The following is a 23,822-nucleotide window of genomic DNA, read 5'->3' as shown; positions in this document are numbered from 1 at the left end:
CGCCGTCTGTGGGAATCGAACCCACGACCACATGGTTAAAAGCCATGCGCTCTACCAGCTGAGCTAAGACGGCACATATTTTATGTACTCTCTTTTAATTAATTAACAAGTACCTTTAAACAGAGGATCAAGCAAAAACAAAAAAGGAAAGTTAAGAGTTGGATTAATCGCGCGTTGGTAGAATCAACTCAGGATTGGGTAAGCTAGATCCGCATGATGAAGGCTTAACAAAAAAAAAAAAAAAAAAAAAAGATTGGATGCTTATCAAAACAAAAAAACATGGAAGTTTGCAGTGCGTTGCCCTTCGTCCAGACATTGGGGTGGGCAAAATGATAGTCGTGGCAGCGCATCATATGTGCCCAGGTAGCATTCTCTTTCCCAAAAGAAAAAACTAGGGATTGGCAGCTATTACATCTAGTAAGAGAGATCATTGTGAGGTTGTGTGGCCCCTGCATCAACACGGGGGCAAGGAGTGCAGGTCAGGTTCTCGAAAATCATTCTTGTATGGGTCTGATCCGCATAGATGGAATCAGATTGTGGTACCTCTCTTGGATTTCATCTATGCAACTCAGACCTTACGAGAATGTTTCTCGTATGAGAACCTAAGCCAGCCTCTATAACAGAGGGTGGGAATTTTCGTTTCACCAGGGGTGCAGGCACCACACAGCTTGGCAGCCTTCTTTTTTCCCTAAATCCACTTAATTAAGATTGTGTCCAACCTGTTCCTTCAAAACTCAGCCTGATTTCGGTCGAATCAGCCAAGTCCACTTGAAAACTAATATACCATAATTCTAGTCCATAGTGGCACCTATACATGCAATTTGGTTGGGAGTAGAACACGGTGAGTCAGCAGCTGTTTAATTAGGAGTTAGGTAAGCAGTGAGCAGTTTGTTATTTCATGTGGGTAGTAATTAGGAATGATGCGTTGTTATTTTATGTAAGTTGTGGGGTTAGATGTGGAATAGAGTAGTTTTAAAACTTTGGAATTACTCGGCAATTGAATTTGGCACCTAAAAGTATAGATCCACTTTTCTCTACTTAGTTGAAAAGTTAAAACTAATGAAGAACAATCTCATATTCTCATGCCTGAAACTTCAAAGTATAGGAAGACAAGTCCTATAATCCGATGGATGGGTCATTGTTGAACAGACAGTGCCATCGTGTTTGGTTGTCATCGTTGTCAACACAGTGCATGTGTGTCGTTATTGACAACGACATAGTGTATCTTGGTGCAGTACAGGATAGAGGCTGTGTACAGTGGCACTCCAAGGCAGTTATAGAGCTCAGAACAGTGCAGACAGCTGTGACTGGATAGTGTCCCAACATCCCCAGTAGTTATGATAGTGTTCACAATGGCACTGACATCATTAATTACAAAGGTTTGGAAGCATACATAGAGGTTCCACAGTGATTAGGAGTGATTTGATTAGAGGCATTTCTACCATTTTCAGGCATGGACAGCATTATAGGGGCATTTCTATAATTTTACAAAGTAATGATGGCCTAGACAGGTGGCAGTCAACATACAAGAGTGTTTTGGTGATTATGTCAATCATAGGGGTCAGTGGGGGTGTTAATACAATTCACAAGGGCATTTCTATCATTTTCAGGCATGGACAGCATTATAGGGGCATTTCTATAATTTTACAGAGCAATGATGGCCTAGACAAGTGGCAGTCAACATACAAGAGTGTTTTGGTGATTATGTCAGTCATAGGGGTCAGTGGGGGTGTTAATACAATTCACAAGGGTATTTTGATAATTTGACATTGATGTGCCATGTTGGTAGTGATGCTGGAGCATCCGGGCTTATGTTGCAATATATGACACTTCATTTTAATATTATAAAGTGTTTAGAAACCTTAAACTACCTTGGGTGAAGGTTAGATGCATTAAGAATTTTGATTTTATAGGTTTTCGCACTGGCAGCATGTTCATCGATTTTTTTAAAAGGTGTAATGGCAAAACTGGACTGAACAAACTACATGAACATTGTACGAGTCATCTATCCAACGCAACTGGAAGTGCATCGTTTCGATATCGGATGAAGAAGACATTACAGTTTTTGTTCAATTAAGCAGTTTAGAAGCAAAATGAGGAGAGAAATATGGAGTGGGCCACACATTGGTGGACCCCACAGTGCCAAGTGACATGCAGGTAGATCACTGGTTGAGGTGGCATCAAGTTGGCAGCAAGTAACACATGCCACATGGGCAGCTGGGCTAGGCTAAGGTGCAGCCACGCCTGTAACAGATGCAGCCATGCGCGCGCATGGTGCAACAATTAGTGCTGCCGTGCCATGCCAAGGCCTGGATTTAGTCTATTGTGCACTTTCTCTTTCAGGAGATTCCAAATCATGGAATCTAATTGATCTTTAAAAAGGTCAGTGCCTTTAATGCCAAATTGTTGAAAGTCTTTTTCAAGAGTTGCCCACGTGAAGTCCGAGGATGGTGACTTATTTAATTATTTTTGGTAATCTGGTGACTTATTTAATGGCGAGGCTTTTAAAAACTCTTGATTCCATGTATTGAAAGCTGATTAGTGCTCAAAAATGTAAAGTTTGCCGATCGTAAAATGTGCAGCCCAAATGCCGCTCGGCGAGGTACTTGTGTGTTAAGCACATACATCTAAGTGCCATTGGAGATTCCAAAAACAACTCTCTCATTCGCCGATGTCAGATCTCTCAGTTTGAAATTCAAAATCAAGGGACAATTTTCTTCCTGCTTGAGGAGACAAGATGGAAGACCATGCTTGATTTGCTGTACAAACCAACCATCTTGTGAAACTAGGGGTGTAAATGAATAGCCGAAATCCATGTCCATATCCATTTAGCACTATCTGAATCCATCCGAAAGCTAAACGGATGCAGATACGGATAGGATATAGCTATCCTAAAAGCTATATTTACATGTAAAGGGATAAAATATCCGATCCGTATCCGTTTAGCACTATCCGAATCCATCCGATAGCTAATCGGATGCGGATGCGGATATAGCACTATCCGAGCCGAATCCAATCCGTTTACAGTCCTACGTGAAACGTCGTCTGACGACTAACACAGTCAATCAACTTTTTGACTTTGATCTGACGTTGATCTAATGGTTTAAATGAAGACATGTCTTCTAATGCCCATCCAACGTCTGTCACTTGGTGTGATTGGTACACCCCTGTGTCCCCTAATCACATGTATCATCAGCTCATCATACATCTTATCAAAGATTCTATTTCAAGCCTTCTGAATGGCCCAACTTAAAATCGTGATATCTTCCTCATCCGGTGGTCAAATGAGGTGTTCCGTGTTGGTTTTTCTCATCTCTCCGAGCTCTATCCTTAGAAATGAAGAGAACACACTGGTTGCAACCTCTATGGAGTGGAAATCGTAGAAACCCCTTCTCCCCTTGTTGGTAAGCATTAATCCCATGCCCTACCCTTGCATTTGTGTTTATGGAGCTACATTAATGGTCCCAATAAGGTAGGATGCATTTATTGATGTTTTTATGAGTGGATAAAGAAGGAAGAAAGGAAAGGGAGAAAGGAAAGGGAGAAAGGAAAGAAAAGGAAAAGAAAGGAGAAGGGAGGAAGACAGTGGTTTCCCATACTGTCAGGAGCCACTCCAAGACACCAGTGATTGAGCACACTTGAAGATTCCAGTTCTCCATCAAATTAGGAGGAGTTGAAAATTCCAGTGAGCCATCAGTCATCCCAGTTCATCTCCGGAATACTAGTGATCAAAGACATTGCATGTTGTGAGCATTCCTACACTTTTTGGCATGTCATTTTGATATTGTGTATTTCTTTGTATATGTTAGCAAGGTTGTATTACTACAAAGACCTAGGCTAGATGTGCTTGACATCGTATGGCGTCTATATAAGCCCAAACTTGATTTTTATTGGATGTTCAGTGGGTGTTGGACACAGGGACAATTGTTCCTTGGTAGTCATTACTATTTAAATTCCACCGTGGGTGCGGTCTCCTGGTTGTATACCGGGGAATTTGCCGTGGGTGCAGTCTCTTGGTTTTCTATCGGGGAATTTGCTGGAAAAATTAGTGATGAGTAGATGTTGAGGTCAGAGTGACCAATACTCCGTGCACGTAGGCAAACTGTCAAAGCACGTATTTCTCTGTGTTCTGGATGCTTGCTTGCTTTGTTAGAAGTACTTTTCTACAGGATGGATATACAAACATGGTAGGGCCTTTGACAGTAAGGCTGGGGTGTGTATGTGCGTATGTATACCAGCAGTGTTGATCTCCGGTAGTGATTGAGAGTGTGTGCTTGAGTGAGGGATCTCTAGCAGTTGACATAGCAGCTCTTAGCAACAGGGGTTGTGAGTGTAGTTGTGTGTGCCTAAGTCAAGGTTGTCAGACTGTGTATGGTAGCATGATTGTGTATCTGAGAGGATTACATCAGTGACTGTACAAAGCGTTTGGGATATGAATAGGTGAACAATAAAGTGAACCTATTGAGGGAAAAGTTTGAGTCCACTTATCAGTGGTCATCACTGTTCAACAGTCATATGGTTGAATTGAGATCTCTAATTTAAAAGAGCATAGTAAGTAAATACTAGTATAAACAATCCTGGTAATTAAAATAAAAAAAAAAAAAACAGAAGAGCTTGAGAGGAATATTAGCAAATCTAATCATGTTCTTAAGGCCACATATTAAATGTAATTAACATTGGTTACAACCAGATCTTGACTAACAAAACAGATAATATTATACTTAAAACACTAGAAAGACTACTAAAGCTCATAAGTCATTCCCACCTTCAACAAACGCTTACGAGGAATAGCAAAGACTTCATCTTGTTGCTTTAAACATCTTCTCAATCCATTATAAGCATAGTCTATAGTCAACTTCTTCCCCAAACTAGATGCCTTGGAAGCCACCACTTCACTCTCACCAAACATATAGATTACACCTCCTTTCTTGCATTCATTATCCACCAATTGAACCTCCTCTACAAATGCAGCCTCATTCTCAGATGATTCAAACTTAAGAAAATCCTCCATAATGAACTCCTTCAACCTATTCACCAATGTATCCTCGAATGACTCATGGTCCTTCTCCACATCCTTGTATCCATACCTCACTACGCATCGGAAGATACATAATTCTTTAGGCTCAACTCGTCGGAACAAGAAACGCTCCTCAGCCGGAACCTTGCTTATAGGTAATGACTTGATTGAAACAAATATAAGCACTGTATGTCGTGCTGGAACATTGGCAATGTAGTGGGTGAAGATTGGGGAAATGCCTTGGACAAGCTCTGAGTAGAATAGGGCTAAACCAGGAACTCTTTGAATGTCCAAATTGCTGGCTATCTCCTTAAGTTTCTCCATTGAAACTTTGTTATCTAACTCGAAAGTGTACTTCTTGCGGTATACGTAGTTCCAAACAAACATGACCGACATGAGGAATGCAGCAAAGGCTAATGGAAGATACCCACCTTCCACGAATTTGTAAAGGACCGAGCTCAAGTAGACTAACTCGACGAAGCCAATGGTTGAAGCGTAGAGGATAATCAATGCAAAATTTATCTTCCATATCATGATCATCACAAGGATAAGAAATGCAGAAGTGAGTGTCATCACAAATACAACAGCAAGCCCTGCATTCAAAGATAACAATTATCAAAAACGAATCACAATGAAATTCATACATAATTGTTACCTAAAGGATCACTGAATAAGTACCATAAGCATTCCCAATCTGGAGTGTGTTCTTGAATCCAAGTGTGACACCAACACAAGCTAACATGAGTAAGTTGTTGATCTCTGGTACATATATTTGGCCTTCGTATTTAGAAGAAGTGTGGACAACTTTCACTCGTGGGAAACACCCAAGTGCGAGAGACTGTTGGACTATGGAGAAAGAAGCTGAGATCAAAGACTGGCTAGCAATAATAGCTGCCAACACTGCCACTATAAACATTGGCCAGTAAATAGGTTCTGCAAAACATAGTTGATCACAATAGAAGTTATTAGGTTAACTCAGAAAGTGGCCGGAGTCATTGCTTATTTAAAAAAACTTAGCAAGGGAGAAGAGGAATCACTTGGAACTGATTTGTAAAAAGCAGCTGATGCATCAAGAGGGTGTTTACTAAGATAGGCAGCTTGGCCTACATAAGCCAAGACAATTGAGGGAAAAACAATAGAACATGTACTGATTTGGATCGAGCGAACATTGAAGTGACCAAGATCTGCAAACAAAGCTTCTGATCCTGTTTTTTTTGGTTCATCAAAGATGTAAGAAGTTAGCAATTATCAAAAATCAGAGATAATAGTAGTTTCTATTTAAATTTGGCCATGTGTGCAGAGCATACCTGTCAAGGATAGGATGACTCCCCCAAGTGAAATCCATGCATTTTTCTTATTTCTTTGAAAATATTTCACTATGTACATTGGGTTAATAGCCTTGACTACACTTGGATCATGTCTTATGAAGTTGTGGAGACCAATAACAGCAATAAAGAGGAACCAGATTGTAAGAATTGGTGCAAAAGTGTACCCAATTTTGTCTGTTCCAAACCTCTGAACTTGGAACAACAGTATTAGGATCACTACAGATATCCACATGATTGTGTCATCTGTAAGGGAACTCGCAGCTTCCCTGATACCCCCTACCGCTGATAATACTGAAAAACAAAAAACAGGGAAAGGGGCTGTTATGAAGAAGAAAATCACACAAGATGATGGTACCTAAGCCCCCATAAATTCGAAATCAACATAAACAAAGTCATCCCAGTACAATCATTTAATGAATTTTAGCTCACACTTTCTCAGTTAATGGGGGATTATAATTATCTTTACCTGAAATACATGGAGTAAGTATCCCATCCCCTAGAACCATAGATGTTCCAATCATTGTCATAAACAAGAGAAAATACTTTGCAATTCTGCTACTTTCAAGGAAGGACTTGACAATAGAAGCCCGACGCAATCGGCGGTTTGGTAATTCAAGCCGGTAGTTCGATACATCTTTATCTTCAGCCTGTTGATTTGGTATGAAGCTCACCTTTGCATAGCGACATATAAGAGAATACAAAGCAAATGTGCCTCCTGCAAATGGAAGATATTTAATTTAACAACAGAAATTAAAGGTTTATGATACTCAACTCTCAGTAATTAAAAAAGATAGAGAATTAAGTAAAAGATAAGGTAGATAGTCCTATATATGTTTCTTGGTTTCATATTGAGATAAGAAGGTAATTAAGGAGATTGAAGGCTTACCTTCACCATTGTCATTGGCAGATAACACAACGAAGACATACTTGATCAAAGTGATCAAGGTAAGGGAGTAAATGATTAGAGACAATACCCCCAAGATATCTTCACTATGAGCAATGCCATTCGGAAAAACACCAGGAAGAACATATAGTGGTGAGGTACCGATGTCACCATAGACGACTCCAATACTCTGGAATGCAAGCTTTAATGTGGTTACCCAATCCACAGCCTGCAATTTAGCCAAGCAATTTCATGATGTAGTCTGACTCCAACATCATATGATCGAATTCTTCAAGTTCTTATATGAAGATTGGAATGGAAAATCAAAATTTTAAAATAGCAACTTGATTGAAATAGTAACAGGACAAGGTAACAATCCTGAAACAATGCCAAAGAGGGGGAAGGGGGGAGGAATTTTTTCTTATCAAAATAAAACATGCCTGAAATGATCTATGGTTAAGATACCCTGATGGGATCTTCCCGCTCTCCATGTCAAAAGAATCGAGCTTCATAAGCCTTCCCCATGAGAATTTCTTCCCTTTTAGTACCTTGTCTCTCTCTTGTGGTTGCTCCTGCTGTTCATTTTTTTCTTCAATTTCATCTATCTCTCCACCATTCTCCATTGGATTACTATTACAAAAGATTCATGTCAGTTTCATTCCTTTTTTTTTTATTCTTCCAAAAAGAGATGCAAAAAGATACATCTATAGGCCAGAAGTATTCAGTAAGCACAACTTTTGCTTACCATGTTAATGTAATAACATCTTTTTAACAATAACATGTATAAATTCCTACCTAATACAAGATTAGATTCTATAGAAAAATTCAAAATTTAACTACAAATATTTATTCCATTAATTCATTCTTCTGCACTCCTACATATAAATAAGAGGAGCTAGTAGCACTATGACTCATTAGGGCATGCACATCTACAGTTGAACATAAAAATTTCAAAATCATTCAACAAGGACAAAAAAATTAAAGTCAAAGATATAGGAGACGATTCACACTGATGCACAGAAACTGAAAAGAAGAAGGGTTTGAATCTGGATGAGAGAAGTACAGAGAAATATTATTCAAAAAATTGTATTTAATTTATTTAGAATGTAAAAGGTTTTGTGATAAGTTGAACAAAAACAAACTATATGACGTGTAAGGATTGAAAGTAGGATGCTAAAAATTGATGACAGGGGATAGCATAAAGTGAAAATTTTAGGCACCTAAGTTCAATTATAAATAAAGAAGGAGAAATAGGGGATGACGTTGAAAGTAGAGGGGTGCATCCGGAGTATTGTGTAATAAACAAAATCTTTTAAAACTCGATGGAAAATTTTATAGGATAGGTATATGATTGGAAATGATGCACGGAGCTGAATGTTGGGCGATAAAGAAACATATAAACAAACTTAGTGTAGCTGAAATAAGAATGTTGAGATGGATGAATGAAAAAAACACTAGAAAAAATAAAATAAATAATTCACAAACCATAGCTAATTTAGGAATAAGATACATGATAAAGTATGAGAAAGTCATTTGAGGTGGCATGGACATGTGAAACAGAGTACTTTGAATGCTCCAATGTGGAGTGATTTGACTCGCATTTAAGGAGTTAAAAAAGCCAGGGGTAAGTTTAAATTGATTCGAGGAAAAGTGGTGATGAAAGACATGAATAACTTATAACTTCTATTTATTATTATTATTATTATTATTATTATTTTGGGCTAAAGTTATAAATTAGAACTAATAACGAGTATGGCATTGAGTAAAAGCTAAAGGTGAAACCTGAAATCTGAATCAGGAAGAACAAACTTAAAATTCTAGTCTTGAAAGTTGCACTCACACCTTAATATCTTGATCTGATGCATTCATCAAATAAAATATATACTATAAACCCATTTTATTTCATAAATTCACCAAGAATTACAACTATGTAACTACATATCTCCCAATTTATTCTTCTAGCCTCCAAATACCCAAATAATATGAAAACAGTTTACATTTTTTTTATCATTTGTTTTTTGGGGGGGAGGGGGGGAGGTGGAAAGGATTCTCTGATCGTAAGGCATACCCTACGCCTACACACATAAATATTATTTATTTATTTATTTATTCAAGAAGAGAGAAAATATTAAAAAAAAAAAAGGCATTGTTCTCTGTGCCACAGCTCAGCCTACGCCCAGGCACATGGGGTGGGTGCAATGACCACCCTGCCCCCTGCACAGGCTGCCCATGTGCCTGGCCACAGGGTAGCACGGAGAACATTCTCCCTAAAAAAAATATGGGAATATGAGGAGGCACAGTATACACCTTAAGCACAAAGAGCTTTTTCCCATTTCTTTTTTTTTTTTTTTTTTTCCTTCTCTCATTTTAGATATAGAGAAGAAATTTGGGGGAAATTCGGCTTCTCTTTCCCTACACTCTAATAAACCTTAGAAAATTAAACGCCCACAACCACCCCACCTTCATTAAAAAAAATTTAAAAAAAAAAAAAAAAAAAAATAGAACAGAAACAACTTGAATTAAAATTTTTAACAGTAGCTTGCAAACATCGAATGAACAATGTGAGACATGTTTATATCCCTTGTGAAAATTTTTAGAAGGAGAAGGAAAGATAGAAATAGGAAGAAGAGTAGAAGAAAATAAGTAGAAAATTAATAGAGAGATCCAATGTCACAGACAAAAAATCTCTTCGAAGACAAACTTTTCCCCTCCCCAACCCTTATTACATCTGAACATTCTGCAACTTCTCCTCTCCCCCAACTTCAAAACCGCAATGACTCCGGTTCTGGTTTTCCTGGTTTACTCATTTGGTCAGAATCAACTGGGCGGAACCCTAAAGCAAAAAAGCCAGAAAAATGGCTTATTCTTTTTGAATGGGTTTAACCAAGTGGGTGGGTCTGGCTTTTTTTTAACATATGACCCCCCCCCCACCCCACCCCACATCCATACCAAAATCTCTCACCTGCAAACAGTTCGAATTGCATTGCAAGTGAAGAACCACATAAAATTCTTCTCAAACACCCAATGGATCTGAAAGCCAGATTACATTGAATCCGCTATCAAATCTTCGTCTAATCAATCACTCCTTAAAACATATGAAGAGAAATTTTTTTCTTTTTTTTTTTAAATTAGATAGGCTTTCCCTTAAACCCTGTCTCTACACTACCCTAAACCCTATACAGAACCACAAGTTTATTTTAATTGATCTCAGTTATACATGATTCCATGCATGCATGCATCTATGGCATCTATTCCATCAATGCGATCCATGGAACAATCCTTATAACGATATCAGATCATATAAGAATTCATAGTAACAAGAGATACCTTACAGTGTATATAGATTAAAGTTGCAGAAATTTGTGGTCTCAAGTAGAAACCTAAGAGAGGAAACTACTTTTCTTCTTCTTCTTCTTCTTCCTTTTACTGCTTATGCTTGCTTCCTCTTCTCCTTCCTCTTTGTAGTAGTAGTTGTAGTAGTAGTATAAGAGAGATATTACCAAAAAACCAAAAAGAAGAATAACAGAGAAAAAGAGAGAGAAGGAATTGGAGACCCCGGAGAGAGGGAGGCACAGATAAATAGTTACCTAACGTAAGTGGGATGAGGCTCTAATTATTACTTGGTTTTTTTTTTTTTTTTTGTTTATTACTTACAAAGAAGCGAAAAAAAAATTAACGTGTGGGGACCACATCGTTCTACAGTTCATAATTCCTTATATACCCACGTATATTGGGGCCGACAAGCCCAGTGGGTCCCATCTATTTTTCTGAAGCTATTTCCATATAGGAGGAATAAAATAATATTCTAACCATTCTAATCGTTGGATAACTGGGCCGAGGACTCACTAAGGCGTGTCAAACCCTAGGCCGAACCGGTGAAATTGAACCAAACTGACCGAAAACCCCAAATTGAATCAAATCTTTATTGATTTGGTTCAGATTGCGTATTGTGGAATCAGCTGAAAATTGGATCGCACCAAAATCGAATAAAACAACATTGAACATGGGAAATCGGATCGAAACTGATAAAACCGAGAAGTAGCCTACACCAACCCAGCTGAAATCATTAAAAAAAAAAAAAAAAAAAAATTTTTTTGTACTCATAATTATGTATATATTTACATGATAAATCAAATTGCAACTGAGCTGGATCCAATATCAAACCGATTACAAATCGATAAGAGCTACAAACCTATTTATAGAAGTTAATAGGCCTTTTCCAAAAAAGAAAACGAGAGTTAAGAGGACAGTTTATTTCCTTCCAAAAAATGATACAAATTTATTGAGGGTTTAACCTCTGATTTATTAGGGAAAGGAGTGGTGATTAAACGCCAGCTGGACACGGTCAACACACGGTTTCTGACCTGGCATAGCTTCCTTGCAACGTTTTCTACGCCCCCGCGTTCCTCTTCTACCAAAAGCTGCTCTTAATAACTGATTTCACGTGGCCCTAGATCTAACGGACGTGAGTTTGTTGCCCTTTGGTACAGTCGTCCTGTACTTCTCATAAGGGGGTGGAAATGACAGACTTAACCTCACTTAGGCAGTATGTTCGGACAAGGTGTTAGATCTGTCGTTTCCAACTCCTATGAGAGCAATCGGACTAATGTATCATGTAAGAAACCGGACAGGATAATGATCCGGATTTAGATGATAAATACATGGATTACATTTTTTCGTCTCTCTCTATCCTCCATCAAATCCAATAATACGTAAGATTATTTTCTATAAAAAAAAAAAAGGAACAATTACTATCACTACCCTACACTTAAGGTATATTTACTAAAAGTATCTTACCTTAAACTTCTTTTTTGATACTACCTTGATTTTAAATTCTTACATCTTCTTCTTCTACCCTCATGTTTCTAAATGCCTAGAATGCCCTTCCTTTCCACCTGATAACCTCCTAATCTATTTATCCATGAAAAAAACCAACCGATTAACAAAAACAAATGACTTTCACTCTCTCTCTCTCTCTCTTGGTTCGTCTCCTTCTGTCTTTCCCGCCATTGGAGAGCTTAGAGGTCTGGTTTGGTATGAACCCTAACGATTCTCAATTGTGTTCTCATGTATCTGTTAGCACCTATGATGTCAGCTTCTTCATCTACTCTCCCTGCGATCTTTGCAAATTATCCACAGAGCCACATGTTTTTGCCTGGAGCTTATGCTCTCCTCGATCGGTTTGGGACTTTTGTTTATAAACACGAACAGTTTTAGCCGATGTAGGGTTGGTAGTTGGACTCGTTGGGACGGCGATTTCTAATTTGAGGAAGAAGATGGATCCGAGCTTTGAGACGCCGAATAAACCTCCGCCAACGTTGCTGAATGCTCTTACTTGGGCGCTTCGATCATATGGGTTTGAGCAATAATTTTAGGTACCAAACATTGAATGGGATCTAGTTTTTGCTGGCGAAAGGGCTCTGCCTCTTGTGGCTTTTAAGAGCTCAGTGGTAGTTCTGAGGTGTTTGAATAATGTTCTTGGTGGACTGGAGCACAGAAAGTTGAGAGTGGAAAGACTGTAGTTGCTGTGCCGAAGACACACGAGTTCGGCTGAAGAGAAGGTGAAGTTGTTAGAGGGGGGGGGGGGTGAGGATTTGCAGAGCAGCGAATCCACTTACTTCCTTCTTTCCTTTTCCCTTTCAATGTAGTAGGGGAACATAGCCACTCATTTAGATTAGGTTTTCATTGAGGGATGGGTTCTGATGGGTGTCTCTGATTTTGTGTAATTTGATGTTACACGTTTTATAAAAAAATAACGTTTTTAGTTGATGATGAGTGAATTTTTTTTGGGCCCTATTTTCCTTCCCTCTGTGAGCTGATGAATTAATATATTTCCATGCTTTTGCTTATGAATGATCTTCCTCCGAAAGGAAGAATGAAGATCGCAGGTTCTCTTCTAGCAGCAGATTTTTATTCTGAATCTCAGTCACAGGTCTGGTTTCAGAACCAGACCTCTAAGCTCTCCAATGGCGGGAAAGAGGGAAGGAGTAGGAGGTAACCAGAAGAAGTTTAATGTAGGATAGTTTTAATAAATATAGGCTAAGTATAGGGTAGTGATAGTAATTACCTGGTCGCGTGGTCCACCTAGTTTCTGTGCTTTCCAGGATTATCCAAGTGATGGAGATGATAGGATGAAGAAGGATCAATACCAGCTGATTCGACGATGGAAGAGACGCTGGCTGAAGGAGACAAGTTGGGATCTTGCACAACCATTGTGATGAGAAGCCGAGAAAAACGAGAAGATAGTCGAGGTGAGGAATCGTGTGATGAAGGAGAGTAGCAGAACCGAAGTTGAAACCCTTAGAGACAAGAGAGAGACTTGAATAATGATGTTACAAAGCCGGCTTAATATAGACTCAAGAGATACGCAGTCGTGTATACAGAAGAGTTCTAATTTCTAATGAGACTACAATTCGAGTAAATAAGAAAAGGAAAGAAGATAAAATCTTAGGGTTTTTGTAATCTAGACTTTTTTGTCCTCGTAAAACTAAGGTGTCAGCTGATTTTTGCTCAACTAGGTTTTTCTCATAGGGAGGGCGAAAATGACGACTTCACCCCATCCAGGCAGGGTGTGAGGTCGTCATTTTCGACCCCTATGAGAAGAACCTACGAATCTGACCGGACAGGGAACCTGAGAGGAGCTAGATTCCTATCAGCTATTATTATAATGTCTAAAAATGTAAATTCACAAAAATCCTGATCCTCCCAAAACTCAAACATTTCGTCGTCCCCTCGAGCGTGTTCGCCCTCAAGACTCTCACACACTTCTCCTTCCCTGCCCTGCCCTGCCCAGCCCCGCCCCGCCCCGCCCCGCCCCGCCCCAGCTGTGGATTACGTGGCAAATTGAGTTGATGGTTACTTCGCTAATCAACCTCCTTTCTTTTCTCGATCTTGTAGCAGAGGGACAGCTACTGAATGAAGCCACCATTCTCTCTTTTTTTCTCACCTGGAATCTCTCTACTTCAGCCCCTGCTTAAATCAATGGAGCCATGGATTTGAGGAGAATGCTCCCATTTTCCAGTATCCTGATTTTGAATAGTGAAAAGTAAACTAGGAAACATAAAACGATTATATTTCTGAAATCGAAAAAAGATTTTTAAATGATGGGTAGGGTAGGGACAACGATTCTGTGATGCCGCCCAATTTCTGGTGGGAACTGATTCTGTGAAACTTCCATCACTCAACAAGGTCCAATCCATCCTCACGTTACACTCAACACCATGTTTGTGCATGCATTCTCATTGGCCAGTGCACAAGTGCAGGTTTTAGAGGCCTAGAGAGGGATCTCTTTCCTAATTTTTCTTTCACCCCACCGAGAAACACCCAAGAAACTAGGGTCATTAATACTTTCTCCAATTTTTATTTATTATTTATGCTTTTTAGGAGAAAAAAACGGGAGAGTACTGATGGATCTTTATCCTCTCAGTCCCTGCCTGGAACAATTCATCCGGTTCCGCTCATAGGGGGCGGAAATGACAACCTTACCCCCCGTTTGGGTGGGGTCCATCCCCTCTTATTAGAGGCACTAGGGAATTGTGCCGGTCAGAGAACCTGAGAAGATAATTTTCAGAGTAATGATTGGGTGATTGAGACCTAGTTAGGATTAAAATCCTTTACAATGTCAAGCTTGCAAGGCCGCATCGTTGGATGTCACATCATCTATGTGTCGAGTTCGTAAGGTCATATCGTAGTGCACCGCCAAATCGGTGCATTGTAGAGGATTTTTTTCCGGTTCATATGACCTTATCTTTTTTCCTTTTTTTGTTTGGGTACAAACTCATATGACCTTATCAAATGAGAAGAAATAGCATCTCGGGCCATTTATGACATTACATTTGGTGGTTTTCAAACATAAAGCTATGTGGTGATCAAACTAGCTAGGTATCCTATGGGAACACAATTCTTTTCCCATAAAAAAGGGGGGGAAAGTGTTGGGTTATGTGGTTTTTTTTTAGATTGGTTGAAGTTTGCTTCAATGGTTTAGATGCGTTAATTGAGAATGTAGAGAATTTATTGGTGTTGGGCCATGTGGGGTTTAAATCCATGTGTGCAAATGACATATGAATTGGCAAGCACTTTTCTTAGTGTATTTTCTCTACAATGAGAAGAAAAAAGATACTGAGTGGAGAATGTGGAGTCTTCCAAATAAGTGGAAGGATGGAGTCTTGAACAAGGATGAACGTTCCAAAAGAGTGGAAATGATTGATGGTTGAAGACATTAAGCAAAATGGAGTTTTCAAAAAGACACTTTGGAAGAAGTGTATAGTGGGTTTTCTCTAAAAAGCAAGGTTCCTAATCTCGGGATCGTTCATGATTGATACTGATCCGATACTGATCCGGATCGGTCAAAATCGTCTTGAATCGGCTAAAAATTACTAAAATCCAGGTTTTATTGGATCGGTTGCTATATCGGTCATAAAAATATTAAAAAATTAAGAAAATTAAAAAATATATATAAGGCTGAAAAAATGATAATCATTCTGTAATCCTATTTTTTAGGTTGAGAAAACACTCCAGGTTTTGTGGGATCAAATCAATGTTTTCATAGAATGAAATCTTCCCATAATAGATTCCTAGTCCAAAACAGTAAGATCCCCCCTTTTCACACTTGGATTTAAGGCTAGATTAATTTTTATATAGAATGAAATATTCTCTTAATCGATTCTTGGTAAAAAATAGTAAGATCCCCCCTTTTTTTTCTCACGGATTTGAAATCCCAAATCCAAGAATCACGGTTTGAAAGACTCGGGACGAAGAAAATTATGGGTTTTAAACCCAAAAAAAATGACAAGCATTGGCCGATCTAGGGAACAATCCGGTAAAACCTTGTCATATTAGTATGATCACAGGATTGGCCTCGACCGATACCAATCCGATCCACCGATCCGATTCGAGATTACAAACCATGCTAAAGAGAGAGAAAATGAAATCTTACCCAATAAGCTTGACGAGGAAAGAGAGTTAGTAGATTTCTTCTAAGGAGAGAGAAAGTAAAATCTTGCCCCAACAAGGTAGAGGAGGAGAGAATTAGTGGGTTTTCTCTAAGGAGAGAGAAAACAATAAGATAGAAAAAGAGTTCTATAAAAAGTTAGAGGTGTCTATCAAAGAGAGTGACGATTGATCCAAGTGAGGAACCAAAATGTGAGGATCCAAGTGAGACTCCAAGAGGTACAATGTGAGTGCAACATATGTAAAAGGACTAAGTAAGGAGCCAATGTGAAAATGTTGAATGAACGAGAGATGAGAGAAGGGTGTATATGGGGGCTTGGGTTTGGGTATCAAATTGCAAGGTTGTACTATTTTTCTCTTCTCTTGATTCATAGTGGAAGTTGGATCTCACTCTGTCGACGTAGGTGGTTTTGCTGAACCACAAATCTCTCGTCTCTTATCTTGATTCATAGTGGAAGTTGGATCTCACTCTGTCGACATAGGCGGTTTTGCTGAACCACGTAAATCTCTTGTCTCTTCTTTTGCGTATGTGTTTTTTTTTTTTTTTTTTTTTTTTTGGATTTTGCATATATTGATTTGGTGCGTTGTTCACATCCCAAAGAAAAAGTTGGAAAAGTTATTTTTCAACCCCAACAAAAAGAACGTTGATATTCGCGGGGAACCTGCCTAGACAGAGGAGCGCATGAAATTATCACCCCATCCTCCATGAAATAAAAAATTACATCTATGTTGATGTCTCTATGCATGCTCTAATTGGCCCGCATTAATATAGGGGTTATGCAATCAGGTAGCGATCTCTTGCCCAAAAAAATTACAAGTTCCAGACTTGCATTATATGAACAAAATATAGGATCAATGGAGGTTGATTCCAAGATGATGTAGTGACTAGGGCTCAAACAAGACTGAATTGTTTTAAGGCTTTGTTTAATCTTTTAAAGCCGGATCTACATACCCAGGAGTGGTGACGATGACTCTAGAGATCGATCAGTCGGGATTGGATTGGTCTGGTTCAGCAAATAGACCTATGAACACCGGATCAAACTGAGAGGGGGGTGAATCAGCTTCCCTTTTTTGACGTTTTCTATAAACAACACAGTCGCTTACAGTCCCACCTCACACCACCAGAATGTGGTCAGGTCTACCAAGACTGTAAATCCACTCTGCAAAACAGGGATTAGTCTCCAACAAAAACAATAGGCAACGAGACAAGATATACGTGGTTCACCTCACAGTATGTGAAGGCTACGTCCACGGAGCAATACCCCTCGGGGTTTCGTATATGCCCAATACTCAACTCAAATACAATAAGCCGCCCCTACGGCCAGGATACCCCTTACCTTGCTTCAACCTCTCACCTCAGTGAGGATAAGGACCTCAATCCCAATATAATAATGGCCTCAGCCTTACAATCAATCAACCCAATAAACAGATTCAATCACAAACCCAACCCAAAACAGATCACACTCTAGGTTCTACCCAATACATTCAAAAACAAGAATTAAGCCTAGAACAGAGAAGTAATGGTTTGTGATCACGTTTACCTCCTCAAAGGCAAACCTCCAACTCCAAACGAATGTTGTGAGATCTTCAATAGAACGAATCAAGCACCCGAATCCATCGCCAACACCAAATCGAGGTTTTCAGATGATTTCCTTCGCCCCTCTGCTCTCGAACCACGCCAGAATGGTAGAAGACAACTTCTCCTTGATTTCCTTCTTCTCTAGGGCTCCAAAAGTGCGTTTTCGGTCATACTAAGTGAATATATATACTTTCCAATAAATACTAAGTGAATACATATGCTGACCAACAGAATACTGTACCCACAACCATATGCTGATGACCACCACTGCCAAACCTTGTTGCCAACAATGACAACACTGCCACGAGCACTAACAAGACCGATCCATCAATGTGGTCATGCATAGATCCTAATCCTCAATACTTCATGAGAAACCTCAGTTCAGCAGCACATGAACTTGTTAAAGTTGCTACTAATAAGGAAGTAATTGAGCTCTACCGAGATCAATCAAGGGTGCCTCCGCTGGAAGCAGCCTCAGTATTTCAGGATATTGCTTCTCTACTTCATTTGTTTAATTATGTTTTTTTTACTTATATTCCAAGGGCTATCAATGGTGTAGCTGATGCCCTGGCTAGGAAGGCCTTGTCTATCATGTGTAGGATAGATTGGCCACATTCCATTCCTTGGCTCTCTCGGCTTTGTGAAGCTGATGCCATAGATTGTACACATGTTTTTCCAGTTCAGTAAATCTCCTTTCTACCAAAAAAAGTAAAATCTCCAAGCTTCTTAATTTCCAAAAAAAAAAAAAAAAAAACTCCAACCTTCTTTAAGGAGAAATATCACAAATTGGAGTCTTGTAACCTTTACATCTCTTTTTGGGGTAAATTACACGTCACCCCCTGGTTTTTGAAAATACTCATCCGCCCCCCTCTACAGTAATGGTGTTAGTCTGTTGTTAGTTATTGGTGTGAAAGGACTATTTTACCCTTGTACTAAAACATTAGAATTAAATCATCACTTAACAGCATAAAACACTGATCAAGGGTAGTTTAGGGATTTAAATTTCTTTAACTGGCTGACATCATCACTTAACAACATAAAACTAACAGTAAGGACTAATTTGTCATATTGGGGTCTAATTCAGAGGGTGATTTGAGTTTCGTTTGAAAACCAAGGGGTGACGTGTAATTTACCCCTTTTTTTTTAATCAGGAAATTTAAAGACAAGTACTCTTCAAAGTCGCCTGGTTATCACATGTCAAGTTTCAACACAAATAAAGTCAACAAATTGGAAAAATAAAGCTTTAAAAATCCAGTACAATAAAATTTAATTATTGAAAGAAATAGTTATGTCTGAAAAATAAAAATAGAAAGGGAAAAATACCAATACATGGTGATATGTATAAAATGATCCATCAATGGGTGACCAACACATGGCACGGTACTAAGTCAAAGTGGAAGACAATGCTACAACTGGTGTGACTGACTGAGGCTCAATCTCCTCTACCGTCTGTCATCCTATAAATAAGAAGACAAAGCCAAGGTAAAGGGGGGGGGGGGGGTCAATGGATAAACCACTACTTCCCAGAAGTCACTACCGTTGCACGGATTACTGACTTTAGCATCCACCTCAAAGCCAGCTCCGACCCTCTCTCTTACTCAACTCTTGGTTTGTGGTGTGCAAGCCTCCCCCTTACGTGGCAGTTCATTCTAGCGACAACACATGGAAAGATATGATTGAATTTGAGTTTAAAATTTGTCATGTAGTCGATCTAATGATTCTTTAGATATCCAGTGGTCAGAATTGCTACATGTTAGTTTTAAATAAGTTCTTAAAACAAATGAAGATTCAAAATAGTTTTAAATAATTGTTTAAAATAAGTTTCATAACACTTGCATCTTCATTTACTTATCAATTCAATTCTTTTGGAGACATTTTATATCTCTTTATAAAAGATTCTTAAAGGCATTGTTTCTTCAATTTGTGAGATCCTTAATGTCTCTTCTATATAAATACAGGGGGGCTTTAGCTTTTGTAGCATGAGTTAAGTCCCTCCTGAGTCACCTGTGTGTATGTGTTGATATTTTTGCTCTATTATTGTAAGTGTTTTCCTTTTAGTTTGGAGTATAACCTGTGATACTTGAAAAGATTAGTTTAAACCCATATATCTTGTACCTAGTGTAAGGTTTGCCAACGGATTTTTTTGGTTTCAATTTTGTGAAATCTATTATGTTAAAGTAACTAATTGGATGATCAACCATATGTTCCTTTAGATTTGCCATTTTAGTTTTGATGCAAATTGGAATCGTTGATATGGCTAACCATAATGGTATATTTTGATCTTTAACATTGATGATTATTTTGATAAATTTAAATTGAAAAACCATTCCCAATTTTCCTACGAAAACCCTAACAAAGAATATCCCTTCCTTTAAGCAGTCTACACCAAGCCCAAGAACACTTGGTCTGTCTGACTTGTAGCCTCTAAAAACAAAGTCCTAGGATAATATTTGCCTTTGAACAATGAACCCAAAGAGCGTCCTCATTAGGGATGTAAACAAATCGGATTCGGCTCGGATAATGCTATATCCGCATCCACATCCGATTAGCTTTCAGACGGATTCGGATAGTGCTAAACAAATACGGACACGGATATAGATCGGATATTTTATCCGTTTACATGTAAATATAGCTTTTCAGATAGCTATAGCCTATCTGTACCCGCATCCATTTAGCTTTCGGATGGATTCAGATAGTGCTAAACAGATACGAACACGAATATGGAAACGAATTTCAACTATTCATTTACACCCCTAGTCCTCATTGTGGAGGATACGCCAACTTTCGCGAGCAAGTAAAGAAAACTTAAAACATTTAAAATCACGAAAACCCAATCCACCACCCTTTTTATGGAACAAAAAAGACTCCCAATTGCGCTAAAGCACTTCCCTATCCTTATTATCATTCCACCAAACTAGCTTCACAAGATCCAATAAAATGCTAAGAGGGGAGCAAGAACATGGGCATTGCATAGGATGGAATACTACTAGTGACAACCGCTTTAATAAGAACCTCTTTATCCGTTCGAAAAAGGTTAAGACTCCTTCCAACCCAACACCATGGATTGAATAGTTTCTTCCTCATGTTTCCTGGATTATGGTTGCAGTCTTAATTCTTGAAGATCACCAAGGAGTGCTTATAGCAACAACAAAATCAAATCTCTCCTTTACTTGCATTAAAAAACTTGTTCTCCCCAATCTATGAAATTGCAAAGTGTTTGTGTATATTATTCTTATCTGGTTATAAAAACACGGTCATAGATTGTGTGGCATTTTATGGAAAATTTTCAGGGAAGGATCTATTGGTCCTGTGGATTCCAAAAAGAAATAACTACTAGTAGGCATGAAAGTTGTGACCGTTCAAGTATATGAAGTTGCGTTTGTAAATTCTGGCAGAGAAGATAACCATCCAGAGAAGCCCAAGCAGTAAACATCTCTAAAACCCTGGGAGAGAAAGGGATGATGTTTCGGATCTCAGAAATATTAACCAAGATGAGAAATTGTGAGGTGCTAATTTAGCCAAATAAGAATGTTTTTTAATATTCTTTCTATGCTTTTGTATTTACACACATACCAGGCGTCACAAGACAATACAACACAAAACCCAGCCCACAAGCCTCTTCATTCAGACACAATGTGAAAAATTATAACAAGTACCTGAACTTTAACGAAAACGGCTTGGCACTGCAATTGGAACATAAGTTATCTGCCAGAAAACTAGAATGCCATTTCTTGGAGAACTTGAAGAGTCTTTTGATGAACCTACATACAAAAAACAACAGCTCTTGTGAGTTAGTCATCAGATAACAGAACATAGTGAGGTTCCTTCTAAATTTTGTTGAACCCTATGGAGAAAACTAGTAGTGGAAAGTAGAAGGATATTTATAGATGGGCTAACAATGGATGATATAGTTGTCACACTTTAGGTATAATGCGTGTGCAGCTCAGACACACAATGTTGGCATCCTGCATTAATGGTGTACCACAGTACGTCTGTATATCAACTCGGCTTTCTTTTCAAATAATTAACAAGTAAAATAAAACATAAAATTCACATGATAATCTCTCAATATTTTTCTCAAAATCATGGAGAAAAGAAGATGACTTCGCTAAATCCATAAACTAATTCAGGAAATAATCATCTTTCATTTGGTGGGTAAGCTTGGCTTGAACTCAGCAAGTAAGACCAAGCCCAAAAGCCAAGGTTTCTCGATAATTTTCTTAATAAGATGTTGTAAGCAATATGAAATATGCTGAAGTGATCAAAGCAAAGGCAGGTTACCCATTCCAGATGCTGTGCTGTAATACCAGGTACATTTCCAGCATAGATACCACCGAGAACCTACTAGGTCCATGGAATAGAAACATCAGAATTTTTTTTTTTAACTTTTTAGTGAGAAAAAAAAAAGAGAGTACACATAAACAATACATAGAGGATATACTGCATATTTGACTAAAGAGCAGCAATTAAAAGTTTATGATCCCTTATACCTTGGAAACAGTTTCAAGGAACATGCCGGGACGCACAGGAAGCGGTCTACTACCTGTGACACTGGCCTGGAAATTACAATTGGAGTTTCAGTTTCCACAATGCCAACATTCATTTTCCAAGACAAAGGGTTTGAAGTTTTACTCAAAAACCAAAAAGGAACTCACCCTTCCCGCAATTCCACCTGATAATGGTCTAACAGCACCTTCCTCACCATTGTCTGAGATGTCTGCACCTTCATCTTTTCCTTGCATTACATTTGTTATCATTTCTTGGACATTTTTTCCAGGTCTCAAAGCAACTAGCTTGGTCAGAAAGTTCACCTGCACTTGGAAGAAGATAGACTTCAAGACCCAAATAATAATATCAGCACCAAAGAATTATATATTATGATTTTGTCTTACTAAAGACTTCAAAGAATGATGTGACACAGATTTGGAGAGAGAATTATATCCCTCATGCTTGTGTTGGAGAAAGAAGTGGTCAATATAACTAGTGCTTACGCACCACCCCAAGTAGGATTGGATGAAAGTAGTAAGTTAGAATTTTGGGAACACATGGATGGATTAGTGCAAGGTTTGTCAAGGAGAAAAGAGAATTATAGGGGGGTGATATAAATGGACATGTTGGCAGAGACCATAAAGGCTACGAAGGTGTACATGGCGGTTATGGTTGTGGGGAGAGGACTGAGGAGGGGATCTCAATTTTGGATTTTGTTGTGGCTTATGACTTATCCATTGTAGACACTTACTTTAAAAAGAGAGGAGCATTTAGTTACCTACAAAAGTATGCATCATAATAGCCAAATATTTCTTCTTAACTAGAAGATCCGATAAATTGTAATGTAAGGACTGTAAGTTTATACCAGGGGAGAGCCTAACCACTCAACATAGATTAGTGGTCATGGATATGTGCCTCCTTTCGCAGAATCGTCAGAAAGGGGAGCTTACTTGCCCGAGGATAAGGTGGTGGAGCCTAAAAGGAGATACCTTGAATTCATTCACTGAAAAAGTAGTCAAACAAGGAAAGTGGGACTTTGAGGGAGACACTAACACGATGTGGAATGAGATGACAATGTGTATTAAGATGGTTGCTAAAGATGTCCTAGGGGAATCAAAATGAAAATGTCATTCCAGTAGGGAGACTTGGTGGTGGGATGATGAGGTCCAAACAGCCGTTAAGACTAAGCTAGTTTTAAGACATGGCAAAGTACAACGAATGTAGAAGATCTAAAAAAGGTATAAATTTCCTAAAAATAAAGCTAAGAAGATTGTGGGGAAAGCAAGGGCAAAGAAATGTGGAGATCTTTGTAACTATCTGAACACAAAGGAAGGGGGAAAAGCTATCTATAATATAGCTAAAGGAAGTGAAAGGAAGAGTAGAGATTTTGACCATGTTAGATGTATTAAAAGTGAAAATGGTAGAGTGCTAGTAAGGGATGAGGACATTGAGAAGAGATGGAAAGAATATTTCAACAACCTACTAAATGGAGACATGCTGAGTATTAATGCCACGGAAGACGACATCACCCATTAGGTCACCACATGTAGATATGTATGAAAGATTACGATGTCTACA

General features: G+C 38.6%; 2 protein-coding genes and 1 non-coding gene across 4 annotated transcripts in view; all 3 read right to left on the bottom strand.

Moving 5' to 3' along the window:
• On the bottom strand, positions 1–73 carry TRNAK-UUU. The gene has a single exon. It is a non-coding gene; the product is annotated as a tRNA-Lys (tRNA).
• A 4,556-nt stretch (positions 74–4,629) lies between these two features.
• Positions 4,630–7,885, bottom strand: LOC122669386 (potassium transporter 5-like). Of its 2 annotated transcripts, none has more exons than XM_043866143.1 (7): positions 7,669–7,885; positions 7,232–7,457; positions 6,812–7,060; positions 6,325–6,636; positions 6,055–6,222; positions 5,696–5,950; positions 4,630–5,610 (listed from the first exon to the last, which is right to left on the bottom strand). In XM_043866143.1, the coding sequence occupies exons 1-7, from the start codon at positions 7,849–7,851 to the stop codon at positions 4,742–4,744; spliced, it is 2,262 nt and encodes a 753-aa protein (XP_043722078.1). In that variant the 5' UTR covers positions 7,852–7,885; the 3' UTR covers positions 4,630–4,741. The 2 variants fall into 2 exon arrangements, with proteins under 2 accessions (XP_043722078.1, XP_043722079.1); XM_043866144.1 differs by having other exon boundaries at positions 6,325–6,561.
• Positions 7,886–21,412: 13,527 nt separating this feature from the next.
• LOC122669173 (protein PEP-RELATED DEVELOPMENT ARRESTED 1, chloroplastic) overlaps positions 21,413–23,822 on the bottom strand; it is a 28,773-nt gene continuing 26,363 nt past the window's right edge. Inside the window, exons 6-9 of the mRNA XM_043865859.1 lie at positions 22,412–22,567; positions 22,247–22,312; positions 22,038–22,097; positions 21,413–21,517 (exon numbers count right to left, since the gene is read on the bottom strand). Coding sequence (XP_043721794.1) covers positions 21,473–21,517; positions 22,038–22,097; positions 22,247–22,312; positions 22,412–22,567 — 327 coding nt within the window. The 3' untranslated portion in view covers positions 21,413–21,472. The remainder of the gene's footprint in view (positions 21,518–22,037; positions 22,098–22,246; positions 22,313–22,411; positions 22,568–23,822) is intronic.

This window comes from Telopea speciosissima, chromosome 7 (assembly GCF_018873765.1).
Source record: "Telopea speciosissima isolate NSW1024214 ecotype Mountain lineage chromosome 7, Tspe_v1, whole genome shotgun sequence".
Lineage (NCBI taxonomy): Eukaryota > Viridiplantae > Streptophyta > Magnoliopsida > Proteales > Proteaceae > Telopea > Telopea speciosissima.
The sequence above is the reverse complement of the archived record's forward strand: the minus strand, read 5'-3'. Positions and strand labels throughout refer to the sequence as shown.

Excerpts from the sequence above, each read along its gene's own strand:
- LOC122669386 (XM_043866143.1), bottom strand. The coding sequence starts at position 7,851 with ATGGAGAATGGTGGAGAGATAGATGAAATTGAAGAAAAAAATGAACAG. Across the intron at positions 7,458-7,668 it reads TTAACCATAGATCATTTCAG|GCTGTGGATTGGGTAACCAC; the intron begins GCATGTTTTATT and ends GCTAAATTGCAG. Across the intron at positions 6,223-6,324 it reads AGTCATCCTATCCTTGACAG|GATCAGAAGCTTTGTTTGCA; the intron begins GTATGCTCTGCA and ends CAAAAAAAACAG.